The 21,061-nt window shown below is 40.0% G+C and overlaps 1 protein-coding gene across 6 annotated transcripts in view; it reads right to left on the bottom strand.

The window, feature by feature from the left end:
* Positions 1-20,641, bottom strand: part of XDH (xanthine dehydrogenase) — a 55,233-nt gene extending 34,592 nt beyond the window's left edge. For 4 of the 6 annotated variants that reach the window (XR_009957855.1, XM_062571734.1, XM_062571735.1 and 1 more), the window contains exons 1-12: positions 20,462-20,641; positions 13,724-13,781; positions 10,910-11,006; positions 9,581-9,689; positions 8,354-8,480; positions 7,488-7,549; positions 5,914-5,982; positions 5,019-5,087; positions 4,500-4,586; positions 3,089-3,230; positions 2,191-2,283; positions 1,188-1,339 (exon numbers count right to left, since the gene is read on the bottom strand). Coding sequence is in view for 5 of the 6 variants with exons in the window: in XM_062571734.1 (XP_062427718.1) it covers positions 1,188-1,339; positions 2,191-2,283; positions 3,089-3,230; positions 4,500-4,586; positions 5,019-5,087; positions 5,914-5,982; positions 7,488-7,549; positions 8,354-8,480; positions 9,581-9,689; positions 10,910-11,006; positions 13,724-13,781; positions 20,462-20,515 (1,119 nt within the window). In the remaining variant the exon portion in view is untranslated. Of the gene's footprint in view, positions 1-1,187; positions 1,340-2,190; positions 2,284-3,088; positions 3,231-4,499; positions 4,587-5,018; positions 5,088-5,913; positions 5,983-7,487; positions 7,550-8,353; positions 8,481-9,580; positions 9,690-10,358; positions 10,596-10,630; positions 10,878-10,909; positions 11,007-13,723; positions 13,782-20,461 lie in introns of those variants that run through there. The other 2 variants (XM_062571737.1, XM_062571738.1) reach the window with 2 other exon arrangements.
* Positions 20,642-21,061: the final 420 nt, after the last annotated feature.

Raw genomic sequence — 21,061 nt, 5'->3', positions numbered from 1 at the left:
CCTATGATGCCAAAATTCAAATATAGTAGCACCTCTTCAATGACATTCAGGAACCCAAGCTTGTTGGCTGCATTACAAATGTATAACACAGTATCTTGTAGAGCACAATCTTGTATTTGACAGGTTGACTCATCTGCCTGCTAGACTTTTTTAAATTTAATATGTGGAGTTTGAACTGCCTGAACCCATCTCCTTTGACTCCTAGTTTTAATAGCATGGAATATACAAAGAGGCTGCAGATCTTATATTCCTTGAACATCCTAAAGATGCTTTTGCGTCTTCCAGGAAGGGTGCAGCATCCCCATACTAAAAAGCTGTACAGATCAATTTTTACTGCCTCTGTAGCGATAGTCCTCTCAGATGTTGCACTGAAGCACTACTGTTCTGACAGCTTCACACAGACCTTCAAATTTCAAGGCAATGTGACCTACATAGTCTCAGGACATAACAAAGACCCTGCAACTCTGCTTTCAGCTCCTAAAGCACACCTGAGTCCAAGCAGTGCCTGTGTGTTTCAAGCAGCTCCTAATATCACTAAAGCCCCTTCCACAACTTTCTTCATATCAGCAGAAAATGAAAACTTCTATCAACAGGAGAAACAGGAGCAAAACTAGAACCGAAATGCTTTGAAGTAGTGTCGTAAGTCCCATCTCCACGAGGAGCACTGGCAAGGATACCATCAATGGAATACGCATTCTGTGACATGCTCCGATAAGAGACTGTTTTTTCCAGGAGAATTTTTTCCAGGAGAGTTTCACTTTTAGACAATGAAATTTATCCCTTGCAGAAAACTGGCAAGCTTCTGAAAATTTGCCAGAACTGATGAATTAACCCTCTGACTACTATAGCTGTGCGAGCAAAAACATACACATCTGCTTCCTTGAAGTTTTGTCCATCTCTCTAAATGTATTTTCATTAAATTGCAGCCAAACTTGTCTACAGTTTCCCCCATTTATCCTAATAATAGCAAGGGAAGATATGGACAACAGCTGGATTTGTGGTACCAGCGTATCACAGACACCAGCTGAGACTCATGTTGCTATTCAGTTCCAGAGGTTTTTTTAGATGTACCAAATTCTTTGCCTAGGTTGCATGAGGAGCACATGGCATACAAATATTGGATGAGGCAGGCCAGCTCCTCAGACTGAGCTTTCGATTCCAGTCCCTGGTGCTCCTGAGACACTTACTGCAACATTTCTGATCTGTGGCCCGGCAAACCACCGCAGCTGTTCAAGGACGGCCTGAAACACCTCTGTTTTGTAAGGAGGAAGCTCTGCCACTGCTTTTCTCAGCACCTCCTCTATTGAGCTCAGGGTACAAGCAGCCCCAAAGCTGACCCCTAAAAATGAAAAAACAAATGAAAAGAGTTGTTTTTCTTTTTCCAAAAGTCAAAGTACAGGAGGACATAGCTATAACTGTGTCTACAAACAAAGCTTAGATGACACTGAGTTTAACTGGAGCAGAGTTTGGAGAAGACATTCAGTCATACTATTTTATTTTGCAGAAACAAAGTATGCACTGCATGCAAACACCACATCTTCAGAACAAAATTCACTTTTAAATTGCTCATTGTGGTATTGCCTCTCACATGACAATGATCTGCCCACTCACTCTGTGCCTCAGTGTAAACAAAGTGCATGTAACACCTTCCTATAGGTGTTAGCTGGTCTTTTCAGAACAGAAATCCAAACTCCTCTCCACTTTCCACATCTTAAATGTGCCAGTAGACTGTACGTGAAGGTGCCAGCCAAGAACTGCATTGGGCCACACATAGTACATCGTTCCTGTTACTTCTAATTAATTCTAAGTTTGACCTGCTCTCGTCATGAAGATAAATGCAATACTTCACTCAGACTGTTGAATCCAGTGCCTTTTCCTAAAATTGTATTAATTTAAAAACTTTTCTAAATAAGAAGACTGCCCATTTACACCCACTATTAACTGACACTCCATCAGTATACATAAAACACTATATAAAGTGAGGTAAAAGGTTTAACATATCTTCAAGTAAAAACCCTCTCTAATTCTCAAGTTATTTGTATTCATCACTAGCTTGATTCCCTCCAAGGCAGTGTCACTAATGGATATAGAAAGTGGTCTCTAATCTTAGCCTTTTTCTGTACGTACTCTTTATTATTTTCTCAGAGTCATCAACTATTTTCACAGGCATTTAGTCTCCTTTTTGCTCACCTGTTTCAGTGTGCTGAACAGCATTCATTTCAGAGATCCATGCTGGTGCTATTATCACTGGATACAACATGTTCTTCAACCTCATCTCAATACCTTATGGAAAAGTAAGACTCCTTTAGTTACACAGGTGACAGACTGATCAGCCTAAGTTAATTGTTTCTTGATGAAATGGCAGCAGGTCTGTTAAAGGATCAGTGTATCAACTATATGTTACACAAAATCTATAAGGTAATAGAGACACCAAACTAAAAGCTGCCTTCTACCAATACTGGAATTCTCACAAGGAGGTTTTATGGATTTTTATCTAGACTTGTGCTCATGTAACACATCTATAGCTGTACATAATTTTTCAGGAAAGAAGAATGAATACTATGAACCAAGCAAAATTAGGGGGATGTGTCCTGAATTAATTGTTCAGCATAATAGAATTACTAAATATATATTAACTCTCTTCATTACTTCATTTGCTTGCAGAAATATGTATTTTGGGAGAAATTCAGCAAGATTTCAAATCCTGAGAATTTGCTCAACTCCCTGAAAATCTTTCAACATGCAAGTTTCACAGCTGAACTCACTTGAATACAAAGACATTTCATGGTGTGCCACTCCCCTCCCTGACAAATAAAGTGTTTCTTCTGTGCCTCTTCTTAACAATCCACTCACACAAAAGATCAGAAGTCTAGATTAGCATGTTTTTGTTTGGTTTAGCAAAGAATGAGGAAAAAAACATTTGCGGTGAGATTAATCCACCTGAGAAGAAAATTTATCCTTTCACATGCCAGGTAGGCGTGCATTTAACACCAACGGCATGAAGGAAGTTTAAACTTGCATGGTTCACATGAAATACTCAATAGAAAGTTTCTAACTACTGAAAATGAGCATTTGCCCTTTCTCTTACCCACTTCCGTATTCCCTACAACAAGTTTGGCATTGGGGTACTGGGATTTGAGGACCACCAGTTCCTTGAGAGTTGTAGGCTGGATCCACATCACCCGCTCGCCTTTGAAACACAACTGCTTCTGCTGCTTGTTACCCTGAGTCTGCAAAAGTGAAATCAGATGGAGTTTAGTCCCTACAGTAAGCCAAGAATCCCTGCATACATGCTGCCCATGCCTGCTCCAGGCCCGGCTCCTGCTCAGCTGGGTTACTGACAGGGACCCGTGAGCACCCACACTGTTGTTGGCAGTCAGCCATTCTCCATTGTTCATCTAGCATTGACAAGACTCTGTCTCATGCTGATAAAAGGCTTTTCCCTCCTGACACTATAAGGTGCATCCTGCTGCCCCATCTCCTTAGCAAGATTTCCTTTAGCAAGGTCCATCTGACATGAGTTTTGGCAGGTGCAAGTAGCTTCACCCATCCCAGAAGTTATGGGTTTTCCAATCTCATCTCATTGAAACAGTCTAAGTCTTTAGCACTGCTGAATTTGAATTAACAGCTGTAAGGCCAGACTCTGGTTCCCTTTGTAATTCTCTTTGCCCAATGATTGAAGGCGAAAGACTAACATGGCTGCCTCCCAGCAACAGCAGATCAACACATAGGCTGGATAACTTCTTAGAAAAGAAGCAGAGGGGCCCTATAGATGCATTGTGTTATGTTCTGTAAGATAAACTGGGTGCAAGAGCAGAACAATTGAATTTTGATTGTTTGTTAAAAGTGAAGGAAACTGTAAACATGCCACATGCTAGTCTCCTGGCTGGACACTTCTGTTGCCATGTAGCTCTTCAACTGAGAGGAAAGGAGGAAAGCTAGCTCCAAAAAGACAGGAATGAAATAGGGAGAGAAAATACTCTCATATAACTTTTGATGTCACTGTTATCTGGTTACCTTCTACTCCTTTCACACAGAGTGGAGAGAAGCTGGTCTGTTTTAAACTTATTCTCAACTACATCCCATAGTTTCTACTTTTCTTCCTTGACTGTAAAGGAAGTACAGAGTGATTAGCTCAGATATGGTTGTGTCAATTGTAGAGGTTCACATCTGGCCTAGCAAACTGAAATCCAGGTGTCAGCAACTGTTCCATCCCCAGACAGGCAGCAACCAGAAGGGAAAGCAGACCTAGAGCAGGCATTTGTGGCAAAAAACAGAGAGGGCAGCCAGTGAGCTGGGGGAGGCACTTGGCCTGCAAATCCTCTAAGCCACGCCAGCTGGCAAGGACCTTTTATAAAACATGGAAGCATTCCTGGTCATGTGTCTTGTTTCATCAGCATCTATCTTCTGCATTGCCATTTCCTCAGGGCAGAGACAGTGGGGATACTCAAACCCTGTGCAGAATGAACTACATAATGTTTCTTTTTAAATGAACTTACCATTAATTCTGGTGGGAATATTGGCTCTTGTGTAGGATCCAAGGGCTGGAACTCCAAAGGATTGAACAGGCTGGAGGATATCATTGTCTATAAAAAAGAAAATGGATGTGTTTGGGAGGCAGACAAGTACGTTTTCCACATATAACCCTAACTCTTTCCTCTTTTCCAATCAAATGCCTTTTACTATCTTGTGGAGCAAAGAATGGCAAATATAGTGAATAGATGCCCCTTGGCCATCATTTCAAGTTCTCCAGTCAGATTTTTCTGAAAAAAAATGCAAGTCTGCCTGAACATGCTCACAGATTTTTGCCAATCAAAAGTGACATCACTTGCACATTGGTGTATTAAATGACACCAAAAATGCCTTCTCTGAGGTGAGATCATCATAAAAGTTAGTCCAAACTGCTTTGCATATATACCACTAAATTAAGTGTACAATTAGGCTTTGGCACAGAGCATACAAGATAAACTCCAAAACAGCTGAAATAGAGAAAAGGTAACAGTTCAGCAGGGCCTTACCACATTGTCTTCTTTTTCATTCATGCAGCAACCTGGACCGTTGGCTTTTCCTCCACAGCAACCCCCATTCTGAAGAAGAAACAAGCACACTTCAGCTATTCAGCACAAAATCAGAAAATTCCAGCTTCTACATGATGTATTTCTCTCTTTTTAGCAAACTCCAGATCACAGAAACTTTCAGTAACATGTTTCATTAATAAACTATTTTGATAAAAGAATTCTAAATAACTGTAATTGCTGGAGTATTCCATGCAACATTGGATGTTTCCTAACAAATAATTCACAACAATTCACTGGAATTTCTGAACAAAGAATTCCATTATATTCTCTCTCTTAATTTCATTTTACACACATACTACCTTATGCCCTAATTCTCTCTTTTCACACCTGTATTTTTTGTATGTCAACTGGTACATAAAATGTAATTAAAGATTTTCCTCTGGATTCTCCCAGAGGCTCAGATTGTATAACTTATTGGAATTGTGATTAACTTACTTCATTCATCATTGGACTGCAATGTTTTGGAAAGAGCATATTGGAGAATTAAATGGTTTTGAGATCTGTTATCCTCATTTCACAGAAAAATGACCAGCTTCAATATCCCAGAAGCTGGTAATACATTGCTTACAGTTGTCTCCATGCAATTTCACAGAAGTATTGCACCTCATAGTTTCAGAAGGAATTTAGTTCGTTGTTCTAAAAGCTGCATCACAGTCGCTAGTCATGCTAATCAGGATATATTTCACGGCAGTGTTTTCTAAGGCACAGATATTCAAATCAGCTCAGGTATCTCTGAATGCCTGCACTACAGCAGAGACAGAGTGATGATGCACATGTCAAAACTGTATTAATATTATATTGAAAATTGTGAATACGGCTTTTTTATTTAGCTTACCATGCTATTTTCCTTCTCATTACGACAACATCCAGTGCCATTGGCTACTCTTCCACAACAACCCCAGTCCTATGGGAACAAAGACAGTTCTGAGAAAAATGTACACATTCCAAGGAAATGAAACATATTTGATTCTCCTCATCAGAGAAACTGATCCCACATTTATTATTTCTGAAGCAGAAATGGGAGATGGAAAGTGCCAGGTAAATAGGTACTTCCCTTTGTCAAAGCAAGGCAGTCTCCTGCAGCCTGTTGGATAGGACATGTCCAGTCTATAGATAGACCTTTTGTTTTGGTTTAGAGCTACCCAGACCTTTGAGTCAGAGCTCTGGCCCAGCTGCAACTCTAAGGAGATACCCTGGGAACAGTAAGAGAGTCAAGCATATACAATGTAATACACGGTACTCTACTAGCTTCCAATTGTGTCCAGGTCAGGGGAATAACCTATCAAAATGTGATCTATGTCTGTCTAATAACCCTCATCATTAGCTGTTCTTATGAGTACTTGCATAGTCTCTCCTGGACCCTGTGTAAGCTTTTCGTACCCAAAGCATCCTTTGACGAGTTCTGCAGGTCAGCTACCTGATGTCTGGAAGACCATTTCCTTTGTTTTGCATCTGACTAGTTTAATTTCATGGCATCATTTTCTTGCATTGAATGAGGCAGAAAAGAGCTGGCATCTGTTCACCTTTCCCCTGCCAATTGTGATTTTGTAGGCTGCTGTCAAAGGTCTCTGTAAACTGCTATATGGGCTATGTAGAACACCCTCTGTCTCCTTCATCTCTTTTCCAGGCTGAAGAGTCCCAGCCTACTCAGCATTTCTTGTGTGGAAGCCAGATTTCCACAGCTGTGATCTTTACTGCACTTCCCTGAACTTTTTTCATTTCCACTACACCCTGTTAGAGATAAAGAGGACTAGAACTGCACAGGACTCCCCAAGGTGCAGGACAGCCATGGTTTAGACACTTGCATAAGTGTTTTCTGTTTTGTTCTCTACCCTTCAAAATGTTGTTTTGTCTGCTAGTGAGAAGCTGATGCCTCCATGGAACTGCCTACCACACCTCCAAGATCTTGTTCCTCCATGCTAACAGTCTGCTCGAAGCCCATCATTTTACATGTGAAACAAGGACCACCTTTCCCTCTGGGAATCTCTTTGTACTTGTTTGCCCTGAACTTTCTTTTCCATTCTATTCTCCAGTCTCTCAGGTCTCTCATAAAGTCCTTCTGAAATTCTCCTTAATCTGTTTATGTCTTCACTACTCAAAATAATTTAGAATCATCAGTGAACCTACTTTCTCACCTCACTGCTCACTCTTTTTTTCCAGCTCATACAGGACTAACTCAAACAGCTTGGCTCCCATGATAGGTCTCAGCAGAACTCCACCAGCAATTACAGTGAGTAAATGAGTTGGTCTTCTTTCATTATCAATGCATGAAGCACATATGAACGGATCAAGAGTTGGAGCTGGATTGTAGCATATATATTTCCTTCCTCCTCGCTTCAGTTCATGGTGTATTTAAGTAACAGAGAGAAAGCCTTCTAGAGTTTTGAAACATTATCTGAGGCCACTTACCTTGGCAAATGTCCGGTATCCTTCCAGAATGGGTCTGTATCCTGTACACCGGCACAAGTTCCCTGCATTGCCAGAGCAGAAGAATAAATATTTAGTGTCATTTGGCTGAGAATGTCTCCTCTTTTAGAACATTTTATCATTTCTCACAATAACTAGTCAAAATTGGATAAAGCTAATGGAAAAACTAGAAGCAAAATTTCATGAATAATTTTGCAACAATCCTACCATGCTTTTTTGCAATTTATCTAAATTAATTTCAATTTAAAATTTCAGTAATTTGCCCTATTCATTTACCTCAACTGTGTGAGTCTAATCAGCATACCAATTAACCAGTCTCCTGAATTACAAAAAGATTGCTTTCTTCCTGCATTTAATTTCCTCTCAGGTCACTGCCAGAAGTGTAGTAACAGCTGTAACCTCAATAGTGACAGCAGCCTCTCAGCTGCTTTACACAGATTCTGCCCCATTCCATCATGTACCGCTGTCTCACTCCTCTACCTGAGGTTAGCTGGCCCAGATGCTCTGTCACCTCTGCAAGTTCTTGTACCAGTAGTGAACTGCCCTCTGCAAGGAGATGTGGAGCCTATAAGCCCTCCAGGGGCAGGGGACCCCTTTGTTCTCTGTTAAGCCCAGTGGAGTCCTAATCCAAGACTGATGACACTTGCCACTACTACAGTGTGAACAATGAGCAAACACTTCACACTAGCTGGCCAGTCTCCTAGTGGGAAAGCTAGTTCTTAAGCTCCTAGCAACTGGCTGTCTTTAACAAATTATGTTAAACACAACGGTGCACCTCTATCCCTTTTGGTGAAGAAGATGTAATGAAAGCAGCACAGGTTGCATCTCTGCAGGACTGCGGGCATTACCTTGGAAAGCATCTTCTATCTCCTCCATTTTGGGCTCAGGTTTGTTCCGAAGCAATGTATACATGGACATGACAATACCTGGAGTGCAAAAGCCACATTGGGACCCATGACTTTTTGCTATTCTCTCCTGGGAAGAAAATTAACAACAACCATCAGCTCACAATATCAAAGTGAGTTCATGGTACTACTTGTCTGTGTTCCTGCAGCATCTCTATTAAAACTATAGTCTCACCAAAGGATGAAATTAGATATTCTTTGATGAGATGGTCACTTAGTCTTTGAAGCATACTTCAAAGAAGAGAACATACTGAGAAATTTACATCTAGACTTCAAACTCCTAGAGTAACTGAAGATACCTAGAAGCCTCCGGTGAGACTGAGATTTCTCCAGAGAAGGATTTGCCACACTAGAAGTTTTGAGCTATCTGTATAGACCTGAGGTTCAATTTCAAAGCTTAGCTGTTAGAATCTTCAGAGGAGGTAGGGAAAAGAAGACAACCAAACAAAGGTCAAACTAGCTGCGATCCATTCATGCATATCTAACTTATTTTTCTCTTTGCTTTTTCCTTTCTCAGACTGAAATTGGCAGAAGTCCTACCCATTATACAAGCTGAGATGAATTAGTTTCCCTTAAAGGAGTAGTATCTCAGACAACACTGAAATAATTTGTCCTCTAGAAGAAGTGCACTGTAACACCTTGTTGGAAAAGCAAGGCTTCACATTCCTGTTACTCCTTCCCACCAAGAATGGTTGAGCTCTCTGCAAACATAGCTGAAGCAAACCTTATTGCACCACTGCAGGGAAGGACTCTAACTATGCAGGAAGAGAAACCAAGGTCATTCATAGTAGGCCATAGCTGAGTCAAAACCTAACTTGGATTTCCTGGCTCACAGTCATTATGTAGCATTTCAGAACAACAACAGTCTTTCTAGGTCCTGGTACAGGTCCTAGATGAAACATAGCTGTGGTGTCTGAGAACACAAACATCAGCAGTTCAGCTGGGATAGCACCCATTAACTTGCTAGGCCATAACAAATGCTGTACTGAAGTGGGAGTTTTGAGTCCATTGCTAAGTCATTCCTAAGTACAGTCTGCTCAGGTGTAAAGTCAAATTCTCAACTGTAACATTATGATGGTGGTCTCAACACTTCAGAGCAGAGTTAATTGACATAAAAAGATACAATGACTCTTAAAAATGTTTTTTAAATTCCTAGTATTAATAGCTTACCTGGGCTGGGTGCAGCCTGGACTTTGTGTTTCCTATGCCTTCAACAGTAGTTACAGCTACATGATGCAGGGCACAGATGGGGAAGAGGCAAGCATTGGCAGTATAGTGGCTAGGATAATAAATTAAGGTGATTTGACAGTGCTGCTCAGCAAAGAAAAGAGAGATCCAGGAGAGCTGGAGTGTACACAGAGACTCTAACAGCAGGCACAATAGAAGAACTTAAATAGATTTGATGCATGGATTGCATACAAGGCAAATCCTACAGCAGCTACTCAGCCAAAGCTCCCATCAACTTCACTTGAAGTTTAAACTGAATATGCACCACAGGATTTGAGGTAGAAATAATAGCTTTAAATATCCTCACTGCATGTTAAGCTATAGAACTCATGTAAGCAGTTTAAAGGGGTAGATAACAAATACCAAGATTTTGATAGACAATTAGACAACTAGCCTAACCCACTCACAAAGAGCACTTGTGTCAGAGCAAGAAGCTCTTGGCCTTATACCTAGGAAATCATTTCTGCATGGTGCACATGGAGAAAAAGTCCAAGCTAATGGTGAAATGGAATAAAGTTCCCAATATTTTTACAGAAAGTATTTTATTTCTTTTCTATCAAGATGGAAAGAATAAGCTTGAAAATATCCTGTTCAAGGCCACTTTGCTAAGTAGAACAAAAAGTCAGATGATCCCAGGATAAAGTATCTCCAAGTGTTATTCCAAGTATACCTCAAGATGTGACTGTTTCCCCACAGAAAAAAAATCAATTCAGTTCTATACCTCTGTCCCATCTTCCCTCTCCATTGCCCTCTTTGATTCCATTGCTTCACTCAATTAGTTAAACAGAGAATAGGAAAACTTCATGTTTCAGGAAAGAAGAGTCATTTTGAAGGTTCAAATGAAAGTAGAGAAATAGTGAATATTTGCTGGCATACAGAAGTCAGATTATTCTAGTGATGCAACAGCAATGAAGATTTTATCATGCTAATCATTATTCAGGTCATCACAGCAAAAAGTTATAATAATTTGAAAGAAAGTAACATAAAGCTTACTGGACTGGGAAAAGGCAGACAGATTGTGTGCTGGGGTCATTGTAGATATTTTGGGGCAAGATGAAATAGCTCTTATCAGCATTGTGCAATGCTGTTGGAAAAAACACCTTCTTGTTTCAGCCTTCTATGATCTGAAAATGATAAATGATGTTTTGACATAAGCATATATTATACAACTTTTTTTTTTTTCTAACAGCACTGTGTCTGGAATGCCAAGAACCTGGATCTGTCCCCATTTCATTTCACTCTCCGTAGAAGAGTTTGAATTGCAAAGGATACAGGATTTTCTTTCGAAAGGGATCATATTTGGATATCATAACAGTGCAAGCACCACATCCACCTTCTCCACAGCCTAGTTTGGTTCCACATAGGCCCACTGAGCAAACAGGAATTAAGGAAAACATGAAGAATGTTGGCAGAAGCCTGCTCAGCAAACAGTTGTCAGTTAGGGTTTAGCAACAAGTCTGGAAAATGGAGCAATCTGTTCCCCAAATGTTCTCACTGGAAACCAAGGACTGACTTACATTCTTCTTGCTTAACAACTTAATTTGACATAAGCAAAGTCTCAAATGCTGGCATGTGAGCTATAAGATCAACACCCCAAAGTCTAATAATAAGCCCAGGATCCAATGGGTTCTTTAGAATAAGCTAATTTTTTTCTGAACTTCAACACTTCTCATTTTCTGGACTCAGACTCAGAAAAGGAAATGAGGTAAGGGAGACAAAGCCCCCAGTAATTTCTGAGGAGGGCTTGCTCAGCCATGCAGCCACATCCCTGAGACACATGGTGATAGCTGCTTCAGCTTCCTTCAACTAGTAGTTGACTTCTTCCTACAGCTGATGATTCCTATCACCTGGAAGGTACCCGGGCAGGGCAGTCACACCATGCTGCAGGTCACACCATCCAGCACAGACATAGCAACTGCACTTATACTGTTTACAAACTACCTGCATCTCAAGTCTGGCCACTCCAGCTTATCTCTTGGCCCCGTTTATGGTGACTTCCTGAGCAACGGTGCTTGGGACAAAAATAGCGAAGAGGACTACCTAGTCACCTCATTCCCATAAAACCATAGGAGGGAGACACTGAGACTCAGAAGTAGTGGAGAGGCACAGGACCACTGCACAGACCTCTGAGAATACAAAAAGTGTACAGACTGGCCTAAGCAGATTCCTCCATAAGTTATAGAGCACTTTCCAATCAGATAATACATGAAATGTTCTGCAAAGGGATTTCAGGAGACAATTCCTCAAGTCACTTCTGCTTTAGATTCTTTCTCTCATTAGAAGGTAATTAGATTACTGTGATTTATCATGAAGTAGGCTGGAAAATGCAGTAAGATTTTTAGCAGGGAAAGAACAGCTGCTTTCAGTGGCAGTGGAAACATGCCTCTGCTGAAATTATTAATTTAGGCCTCTGGAGAAGCAACAGGAGTCATGATACAGATGACTCAAATCATGTTTGCCTCCATTGCAATCATCCATATGACCATATATCATACGACCATGTATCTCCTACAGCTTGTTTGTGCCATCCAAAGTTTCTGTTGACAATAGTGCTAATCTGTCTCAATAAAGCATTCTTCTCAAAGTATTTATCTAACGCTAGTCATCACAAATGTTCATGCAGAAGATCAGAAGGCTTCTTATGAAACCATTTTCATTCAACATTAACAAGCTTAGACACATAAGGCCAACTGGTGAGAAGTGCATGAAGGCAGAGGAGACATACCACTTATTTGCATCACCATACCACCAAGTATAGTCAGACAACTTATGGTTGCTGATAGTTCACTTAGAAACTGCAGAGGAGCGTGATTTATATCCTTCTGCTTCTTTCAGATACCAGCCAATAGCTGGAACACAGCCACAAAGGTGAAATAAGTAGATATGACTCCTTTTAAGGGATACACTAATAGAGATGTGAACAGTCTGGTGTGTGTCCATTCACAGCTGGTCAGATAAAATCTTGGAAAACATGGAATGACTGAATCAGATCTAGAATGGCCAGCCTGATCATCATGGTAATAATTACCCAGTTTCTGTAGCAAAGCTGGCTCATGTATGACAACATTGAAACATGAATGAAATGAACACATGGCTGCTTGGATCCATCCATGTAAACATGCCCATAGTACATAGTGGGAACCCCTGCCTCACATTTTACATCCCTGGATCATCCAACCTTGCCTATGATAAGCAGGATGAGATAATCAAATAAGTGCATAAGATAATCAAATTATTGCATATTGTTCAGTAATAGACAAATTATTGGATTTAGCACAAAAAGCTGCTAGAGTGGCTGTAATTCTTTGGTCAGAAAACTCTTTACAATCTATGTGGAACAGGTGGGTTGGACTAGATGATCTCCAGAGGTCTCTTTCAACCTCAACCATTCTGTAATTCTGTGATTTTATGTGATTCTAAATTTCCTTCAATTTTATGCTTTAGTCAATAAAATTTTCTATTCACAGAATCACAGAATCACGGAATCACAGAATCACAAAATAAGTAAGGTTGGAAGGGACCTCTGGGAGATCATCTAGTCCACTTCCCCTGCTCAAGCAGGGTCACCTACAGCATGTTAGACAGTGCTGCATCCAGGCGGGCTTTGAATATCTCCAGAGAAGGAGACTCCACAACCTCTCTGGGCAACCTCTTCCAGTGCTCTGTCACCTTCACAGTGAAGAAATTCCCCCTCACGTTCAGGCAGAACTTCCTGTGGTTCAGTTTTTGCCCATTGTCTCCTGTCCTTTCACATGGGACAACGGAAAAGAGTTTGTCCCCATCCCCTTGACACCCTCCCTTCAGATACTTCATCACACGCTAACTTCTAGCAACTCTGAAAGATCTCTCTCTAAAGTAGAAGTAAAGCAATTGAAGTTTTTTTAAGCATATTATATAAAATTCACTATTGTTTTAGCTTGGAATACCTCCTGTAATTTCTGATAGTCAGAAATAATACCAGCCCACTCCTTCTTATGCTCTGCACATAAGTTCTGCCCAGCACTCAAGTGACGGGCAGAACAGTAAACAGTTATGAAATGCTGCAGGCATTTAAAGCCTTCTGCAGTTTCTTCTGCTATTGGATACATTTTCTTCGTAGATAGGTCAGTAGAGTTGTTTCTGGGTCCACGTTTTGTTCCACTACCTGCAAGAAAGTAAAGCAACTGTTACACATAGAAAGCTTTACAACACACACATCAGCTTGGAAGAGGAAGTTCAGTCCTTCTACAACTTCTTTTACAAATCAGGGAGCAGAACCACTGATTAGGTCTCCATACTAGATTCAGTAATATTGGTCATACGCATCCAGACACAATTTTGCCTCGAATTTATTGTGACAGGGAAAAGAATGTACAGTATGTAGGTGAGAGGTTTTTAGTCATTGCAAACTAAGGTAAATCCTTAAAAGGCACTTCACCCCAGACAGTAAACAGAATTAGTAGTGACTAGAGAAAGAAAGAATCATGTCTGGGACCTGAGTTCTGAATTCTTGACATCTCCACAACTTGCACTTCGTCTTTATTGATTAGTCATAACTGACCCCTGTCCCTTCTCCTTCTTACCATTATAAAAGACAGAGAAGGTAAAAGAAAAAAGAAGATAAATAGAAAATATAAAAAGCATCAATTACAGACTTTGCAGAAGAAGTAGTGGAAACCCTAACATGACCAATATGCTGCAGTACAGAGGGCAAGTACCAGTCTGACTTAAATTTCTCTTTCTTCCTTGGTAATGTTATATTGATCAATGTTACCTTAGTAGCTACTCTAAATGTGGGAATGTGAAATTCTGGCCAAGGAGAAATTTTTTCTGCATGTTTTGAGTCAGTCCCATCCCATTAATGAACACACTATTAACAAGTATCTATTATATATAAAATTAGATTTTACTTCAACCTCTGCCCCATGGTCAGAAATCAAAGTTCTGTCTTGTGCCTTTAAGTGGCTGTAGAGTTTGTCTTCCTCTTCTGCTGTTATTAATAGAGTGTCAAGAAACATTTCTAAATTTATGATGTGCAGGAATGTAATCATGTGTTCTTGGCTTTTACAATATGCGAGTCCTAAGTACATAGTTACAGTTTATTTAAATTAATCTCTTCTAACTTTGAAGGACAAATTGAAACAGGTCATCTGAGTAAGCCTTTTTTCTTGTTGATAAGACACCTCCATACCCTCTGTGCTTTCTGCTTCAGTTTTTACGCCTTTGACATGTGACAAGGCTATTCGAAAGAGACAAGGTTCATACTTCCTATTTGAGTCCACATTTCTAAAACCATCTGATAAAGTTGCTGCAACAAAACACAACTATCTGGTTTTTGGACATTTTATTCCTGCATTAGGGGCAGTCTAGAAGGCAACAGAATCCCTCCTAGCTTTGTATGTCTTCCTGTACAGCATATAGCTTTCACACTGCAGGTTTCAGATTGCTGGTCCCCATTCCCTTGCCTTCTGGATGCACAGAAATTAGTTAGAACCCTCTCCTAACCAGCCAGTTCTGCACATAGATCCATCTGCAGTAGTTTGGTAAATAAATACACTTGAACAGACAATTCTAAAAATGTCTGTGACTGCAAATATCCCATGGAGAAAGGGAGGTATTTTCCTTTCATAGGCATTTCTCAGGCAAAGAACCTTCCTCAGCAACTCATACACTTTCTATAAAGCTGAGTTTCTTCCTCAGGACTGTGCCAATGGCCATTGCAGACCATTTCAAAGTGGTTTCCAAATAGCCAGGCAAAGAGAAAAAGTTTCCTGGACAGTTAAAGAATATTTAGATTATTCTATAAAAATGAAAATTTCTAAGAAGTTTTCTTGAAAGTATCCAAGAGGCATTCCATTATGTACTCAAACTGAGCAATGAAAAGTTTAATCACTGAATGGGTCTTTTTCAAGAAGTTATCAGTACATAAGAAAATACAAGCCTAAGTCTTCATTCAGCAATGCATTTAGACACTCAGCTCCACATGCTTTTAGCGAAATACTTAAGTATGTGCTAAGACCCATCAAACGTTTGCTTAACTTTATTGAGAAAGTGGCTTCTGCTGTGCAGCAGAATGTGTCATGAACAGTGCATACTACTATCCCAAGGAAAACCAATGGCCTGAATTCCTATGTCAGGCACTCAAATTACTCCATTGCTCCATTGTAGCTGAAAATGTGTAATGTTGGCAGACACTTGGGATTAGGGCAAGATAAGAGTTAAGAGTTTGGAGGACATTCTGGATTAAATCAAATTGCACACAGGAAAGAGCAAGGAATCATTTCTTTGCAGTCAGACTCCTGGTGGGGCAATGCTTGTTTGTGAGTCACTTTTGTTGACCCCAGACTAAGAGCCTTTTACTGCTCCTGCCTTTTGTCCCTGTTGTTGATGCTGATTTTGTCCTCCAACATATCATTCCCCCTGTGGGTTTGCTACACTCACCTACCGTGATTTGTTCTTAAAAATATTTTAAAACCCTGTGGGTAGGAACAACATCTTCTCTTGTCTGATGCCTAGAACAATATGATTCACAGCTCAGTATCTAACCATCAAAACAATTTCTGCACACTTCCCCCAGTGTCTGTACAAATGGAAACTGAGTTATACCTGTTGGCTTCAGTGGGAGTAATATCAGTGTACTTCGATATTACAATTAAAAAAAATTTCCTTTTTGCAAAATGACTTTTTTTTTTTTTTTAACCAAATGTCATACTGGCAAGTATATCTTATTGACAGTTGCATTTCTTCAGCTTCAAAACTATGGATTTACTGCACATGGTAGCTTAAATAATACTACACTTACAGCCTGTGGGTCATTCCATAAAGGTGTTGAGCTCACTCCCATATGAATTCAGAATCAGATTTTATTGATTTGACTTGGTCTGACCACCTAAGGAAGCACAATATACAAAACTTTGATCTCTAAATATTTTTAGTTTGCTATCTTTCTGCCTGCCTTTCATTAATTCAAATGATTTTGCATTTGCAACATAAAACATCATATCTAAATTAGTATTCCCAGAAAGGTAAATTAAGAAATTTCCTATGTAAAATAAAAGTAGTTGAGCAAGATCTGTAAAGAAAAAAAGAAGAAAAAGCTCAGAAGCTTTCCTAGTTTATTGAAGAATTCACTAAGCTTTCCATAAGCAGGGCCTTTAAATGAGAAATAGATGCCTTTCTGAATGACAAGCTCCCATTCAGTCACAAGTCACTAGTCTCTGAATTAGATGCAATAGAAGGTGGAAGGTTTTAACTGGATTGTTGTGCAGCAGCAAATTGGACTAGGCAACTGTAAAGGTCCCCTAAGATCTTAAAATCTGTGACCATGTATTCCTGAAGTCAACGGGAGATTTAAAATTCATTTAAGAGGCAGAAAAAATTAGAATATAGATGAACAAACTAAATATAGCCACACAATGTAAATCTACTATTAGAAATGAGGTTTTGTTCTGCTATAAACCAGTACACTGAAAAATTGTAATACACTATCTGTGTAGAACCCAGAGGGGCCCAAAGCTCAAAAAGGAAAATCCTATATTTTGGCTGGGCACATCTGCAATCAAACATCCATAGGCTCTGGAAGAGGTCTAACGTCTTCCAGCAGAGATTCCCACTTAATATGCAGGATAGATATGGAAATACTGACTCTAGATGTTTGAATTAAAATTATATACTACACATGGATGAGATAGACTTGCTAGTTTAGAAAAATAAAAATTGCCACTATTAGCTGTAAGTTGCATATGTTGCTTTCCATCATAGTCTAGGCACGGCTATCAAGATAACTTTGTGCCACTTGTGTGCCAAGATTCATGTCCAGTGAAGTAAGCAGGTGCTTAATTCTTTATTTTAAGGTGCTTTATTGTTTATGAATATGAAGTATGCTCAGCTGTTCTGAAGAGACTTTTTCTTGACTACATTACAGACTGGGCTAATGAAAGGGAGTATGATTCATTAGCATGAAAGTCTCTACCTTATCAGCCACCTCTTATCATGTAGTTTGGTACCATGTAGGAGTATCGGCAGCCCATTGGCAATGTCAAGCTGTCACAGATTCACACAGCAGTAACCTTTCCCACTGACTGTGGAATCAAAGTCCTTCCAGCAAATTTACTGGAATCTTAAGTTGGGCCTCCAGATGGATGAAGCCATAGCCTCTCTATTTGTTGTTTCAACAGCATTACCCAGGCACTTCGTATCACCACTTCCACCAGGCAATCTCTCATGTGCAGAAATGTCCCAATAAACTCCACATTTGTTGCCACAGATTGGATTGCCCCACAAATCCAACCCTCACTCTTGAACCTACATGTGGTGGGGGTATAACATTTTAACACTACACCCCAAAAGGGAATTAGAAAAATGTCAAGGAAGCTCTGAGCAACACACAGTCCAGGAAGTCCTTTCCTGTCTGGTCAGGTGGAGCCTGCTTCTTTGCTAGCACTGCTGGTTCCACAAACCAGTAGGGAAAGATACCGATACAGCCTTGACACGTAGAAAGGGCTGGTACTGCCGGCAGCATTAACAGTTCCCAGGTGTTTTTTTAAACAAAGAACTACCAAGAGCATATTGTGATAAGCCCTTTTATTCAGGCACAAGGTTAGCTCCAAGGTGGGGCTGTTGTAAACAAAGAATTGTAGTTCCATAAAGAGTGCTGAAATGTAACAAGGGAGATGCTATTTCCAGCATGTGCTTTAACTCCAGGACAAAGTAAGAACAGACAGCAGATGCTCCTGCTGAGTATGGTATAATAAAAGGAAGTAGTCACCTTCTGCTCCAAGCCTTCATGCGTCCACATGGCACTTTCTCCCTTTCACTGCCTCACTCCATACCCTTAAAAAAATAACAGCCCCATTGAACAAGTTCTGTGCAACTTAGTCCCCTTTCTTCTGCTGTATTGATTAATATGCATATTCATATGTTAGACCAAGAGTCTCTTCCAGGAATAAGGGTTTTTCTACTGATTTACACAGAGTAACACTCCTGTAATACTTAACCACCAAGTGATGCCAAAGCACCAGATATAAATATACTTAGGATTTTATATATATATATATATAAACTCTTCTAACACCAGAATTGCAACTCTCTTGCATTAGAGTATACTAGAAAGACAAAACAAGACAGAAGACTTGGCATGTATTGAGATTTGGACTGCCCAATATGTTTGTGGCACTCCCTCACTGCAAGCCTCAAAAAGCTCCCAATTTACCCTCTAAAAATTGAGGTACACAGGGAGGGACCTGATGTCACTAAAAATCCCACAGAAAGAGAGCAAGACAGGTTAAAGATATCACCTGTGCCCTTGCCATAGCAAGAAATCTCAATGATCAAACTTGATTAGCTAGGTATGATTAACTTGAATCTTCAGGTTTTCACCTCTCTTTAGAAACAATGAACAGCTTATATGTGAGTCAATGTTGACATGTGAACCACTAATCACATATGTAAGCAAAGCTTCAAGAGCTGTCCTTTATGAAACCTCAGAACCAGGGCTGGCTTCTACATGAGCATTATACTCGAGAGCCCTTTGGATAACTTACAACCCATTCTAGGTAAACTGCATTCTCCAGCTAACTACTGATACTTAAATAAAACAAAGCCTTGACATGAAATGCCCTAGTACCTTGGAAAGTTCAGTTTTCAACCCAATTTGAGATCCAAATTTGAAACTGAAACACCTTGTCTATTTAAAGTAGAATTATCTATATTCACACATAATTAAATATAGCACCAAAGATCCACAAAAACACAAATGAAAAGAATCCTGCACCAGGCTGCAAGGCAGTGTGTACAGAGCTTTTGAACCAACTAAGAATATTTTGTGATCCCTCAAAGGACTGAAGTACTAATTCTCTAGTCCAAACTTAATTCTGAACATGATTTGTCCATTACCAGTGCACAAGGAAGATCCACAAACTCTTGGCTCCACAGTACACAGTGGATATGCAACCCTCCCCCCTCCCAAGTTTCCCAGCTGGCAGCTGCTATGGCACAAATTTCCCTACCCTGGTATCAGGAGAAGGGGAGAGAGGCAAGGCAAGATTTATATTGAATTGAGCTCAGGAAGAGGACTAGTTTGCAGTCATAGTTTGAAAAAGAAGCAACCTTGACTTACTTCAAGTTGTTGCAGAAAAGAGGCTGAAAGGCTGCTCAGTTCAAAAAAGAGGTAACCTTGACTTGCTACAAGTTGTTGCAGAATAGAGGCTGAAAGGCTAGGTAGGGAAACCATAACAGAGAAAGGGAGCTCTGGGAAAAACTGTGGAAAAAACTGTGGACTTGTGACTTCTTAATCACAACTATCAGCAGTTGATCTATGTGATGCTTTCATTTTTATGTATGCAAAATGATCAGTTAAGTTTTTGATTTCATAGAGTTTTCTAGCTTCTTAAAGGGAAATGGAATGAATGTTTTATTTAAATCCCTTTTCAAAATTAGAAGTCAGAATTACTTACTGAATGTATGGGTTATATATATGGATGCTTACATTTGCATTACATTTTTCAGGTTGCTCTAATTATTTAAATTACTTCAACTAGAAATATCTGTTTTAAGACAGTGCACCTTTATTTAAAATAAGCTACCTCAGAACTGCAGTGAAATATTACAAACAAATCTAAAATGTAAAAGTTATATAGTTATGTTACTCTGAATATTTCACAAATACTCAAAGAAGAAGAAAAATCACTTAGCAAAGCAATAAATAGTTTTCATAATCTAACATTTATAAGTGGTCCTGGCAATTGTGCTGATATTAGAAAACTTCAGAGGAAGAAAAGCTAACTAAACAAATAATCAGCCCACAATCCAGGAGCAAACAGAATAGAAAACTGGAATCTTCCTTACCTTTTTACCATTCACAAAGAAGACAAGTTCATCCCCTGTCCTTTCTGGAGCCATCCTGCACACTTCCCAAAATTGTGACCTGCTCAAACAGGGTCACAGACCACCCCTCTGAGAGCAGCCTTATGCCCCACAGGAAGGAGCACCAGCGACGCAATGACAAGTAATATGAGCCTGTCTTAACGTTTGACTTTATTTCTACATCAGTACCCTGTGAAACCCATATTATATAAGAGCCAACACAGAGGCGTGCCAGCTGCCTTTGGTTGGTGCTTCTGCCTGCAGCAGTAATGACAGAAAAGGAGTTGGACCGAACAAAGTGACCCGCCCCCTCTTATATAGCAATAGATCAACTTGAATCACAATTCAGTCACATTCCCTTTAGATTATCCTGCCAAGCTTGGGGCACTCAGAATGTGCCACTGCAACAGCTGCCAGGAATTCACAATATTTTGCAACACAATGCAAACGCCGGGGGAGGGGGGCAATTCTCCTAGCTATCCATCCCTGAATATTAACAAGAAGTTCTCTTTTCCTTTTCTCTGTACATAGTCATACACCTGGCATTCACTGCAGAGAGGTTTTTCTCATGGGAGCACCTCC

This window comes from Rhea pennata, chromosome 3 (genome assembly GCF_028389875.1).
Source record: "Rhea pennata isolate bPtePen1 chromosome 3, bPtePen1.pri, whole genome shotgun sequence".
In the NCBI taxonomy this organism is placed as follows: Eukaryota; Metazoa; Chordata; class Aves; order Rheiformes; family Rheidae; genus Rhea; species Rhea pennata.
This window is presented reverse-complemented; position numbering and strand designations above follow the sequence as displayed.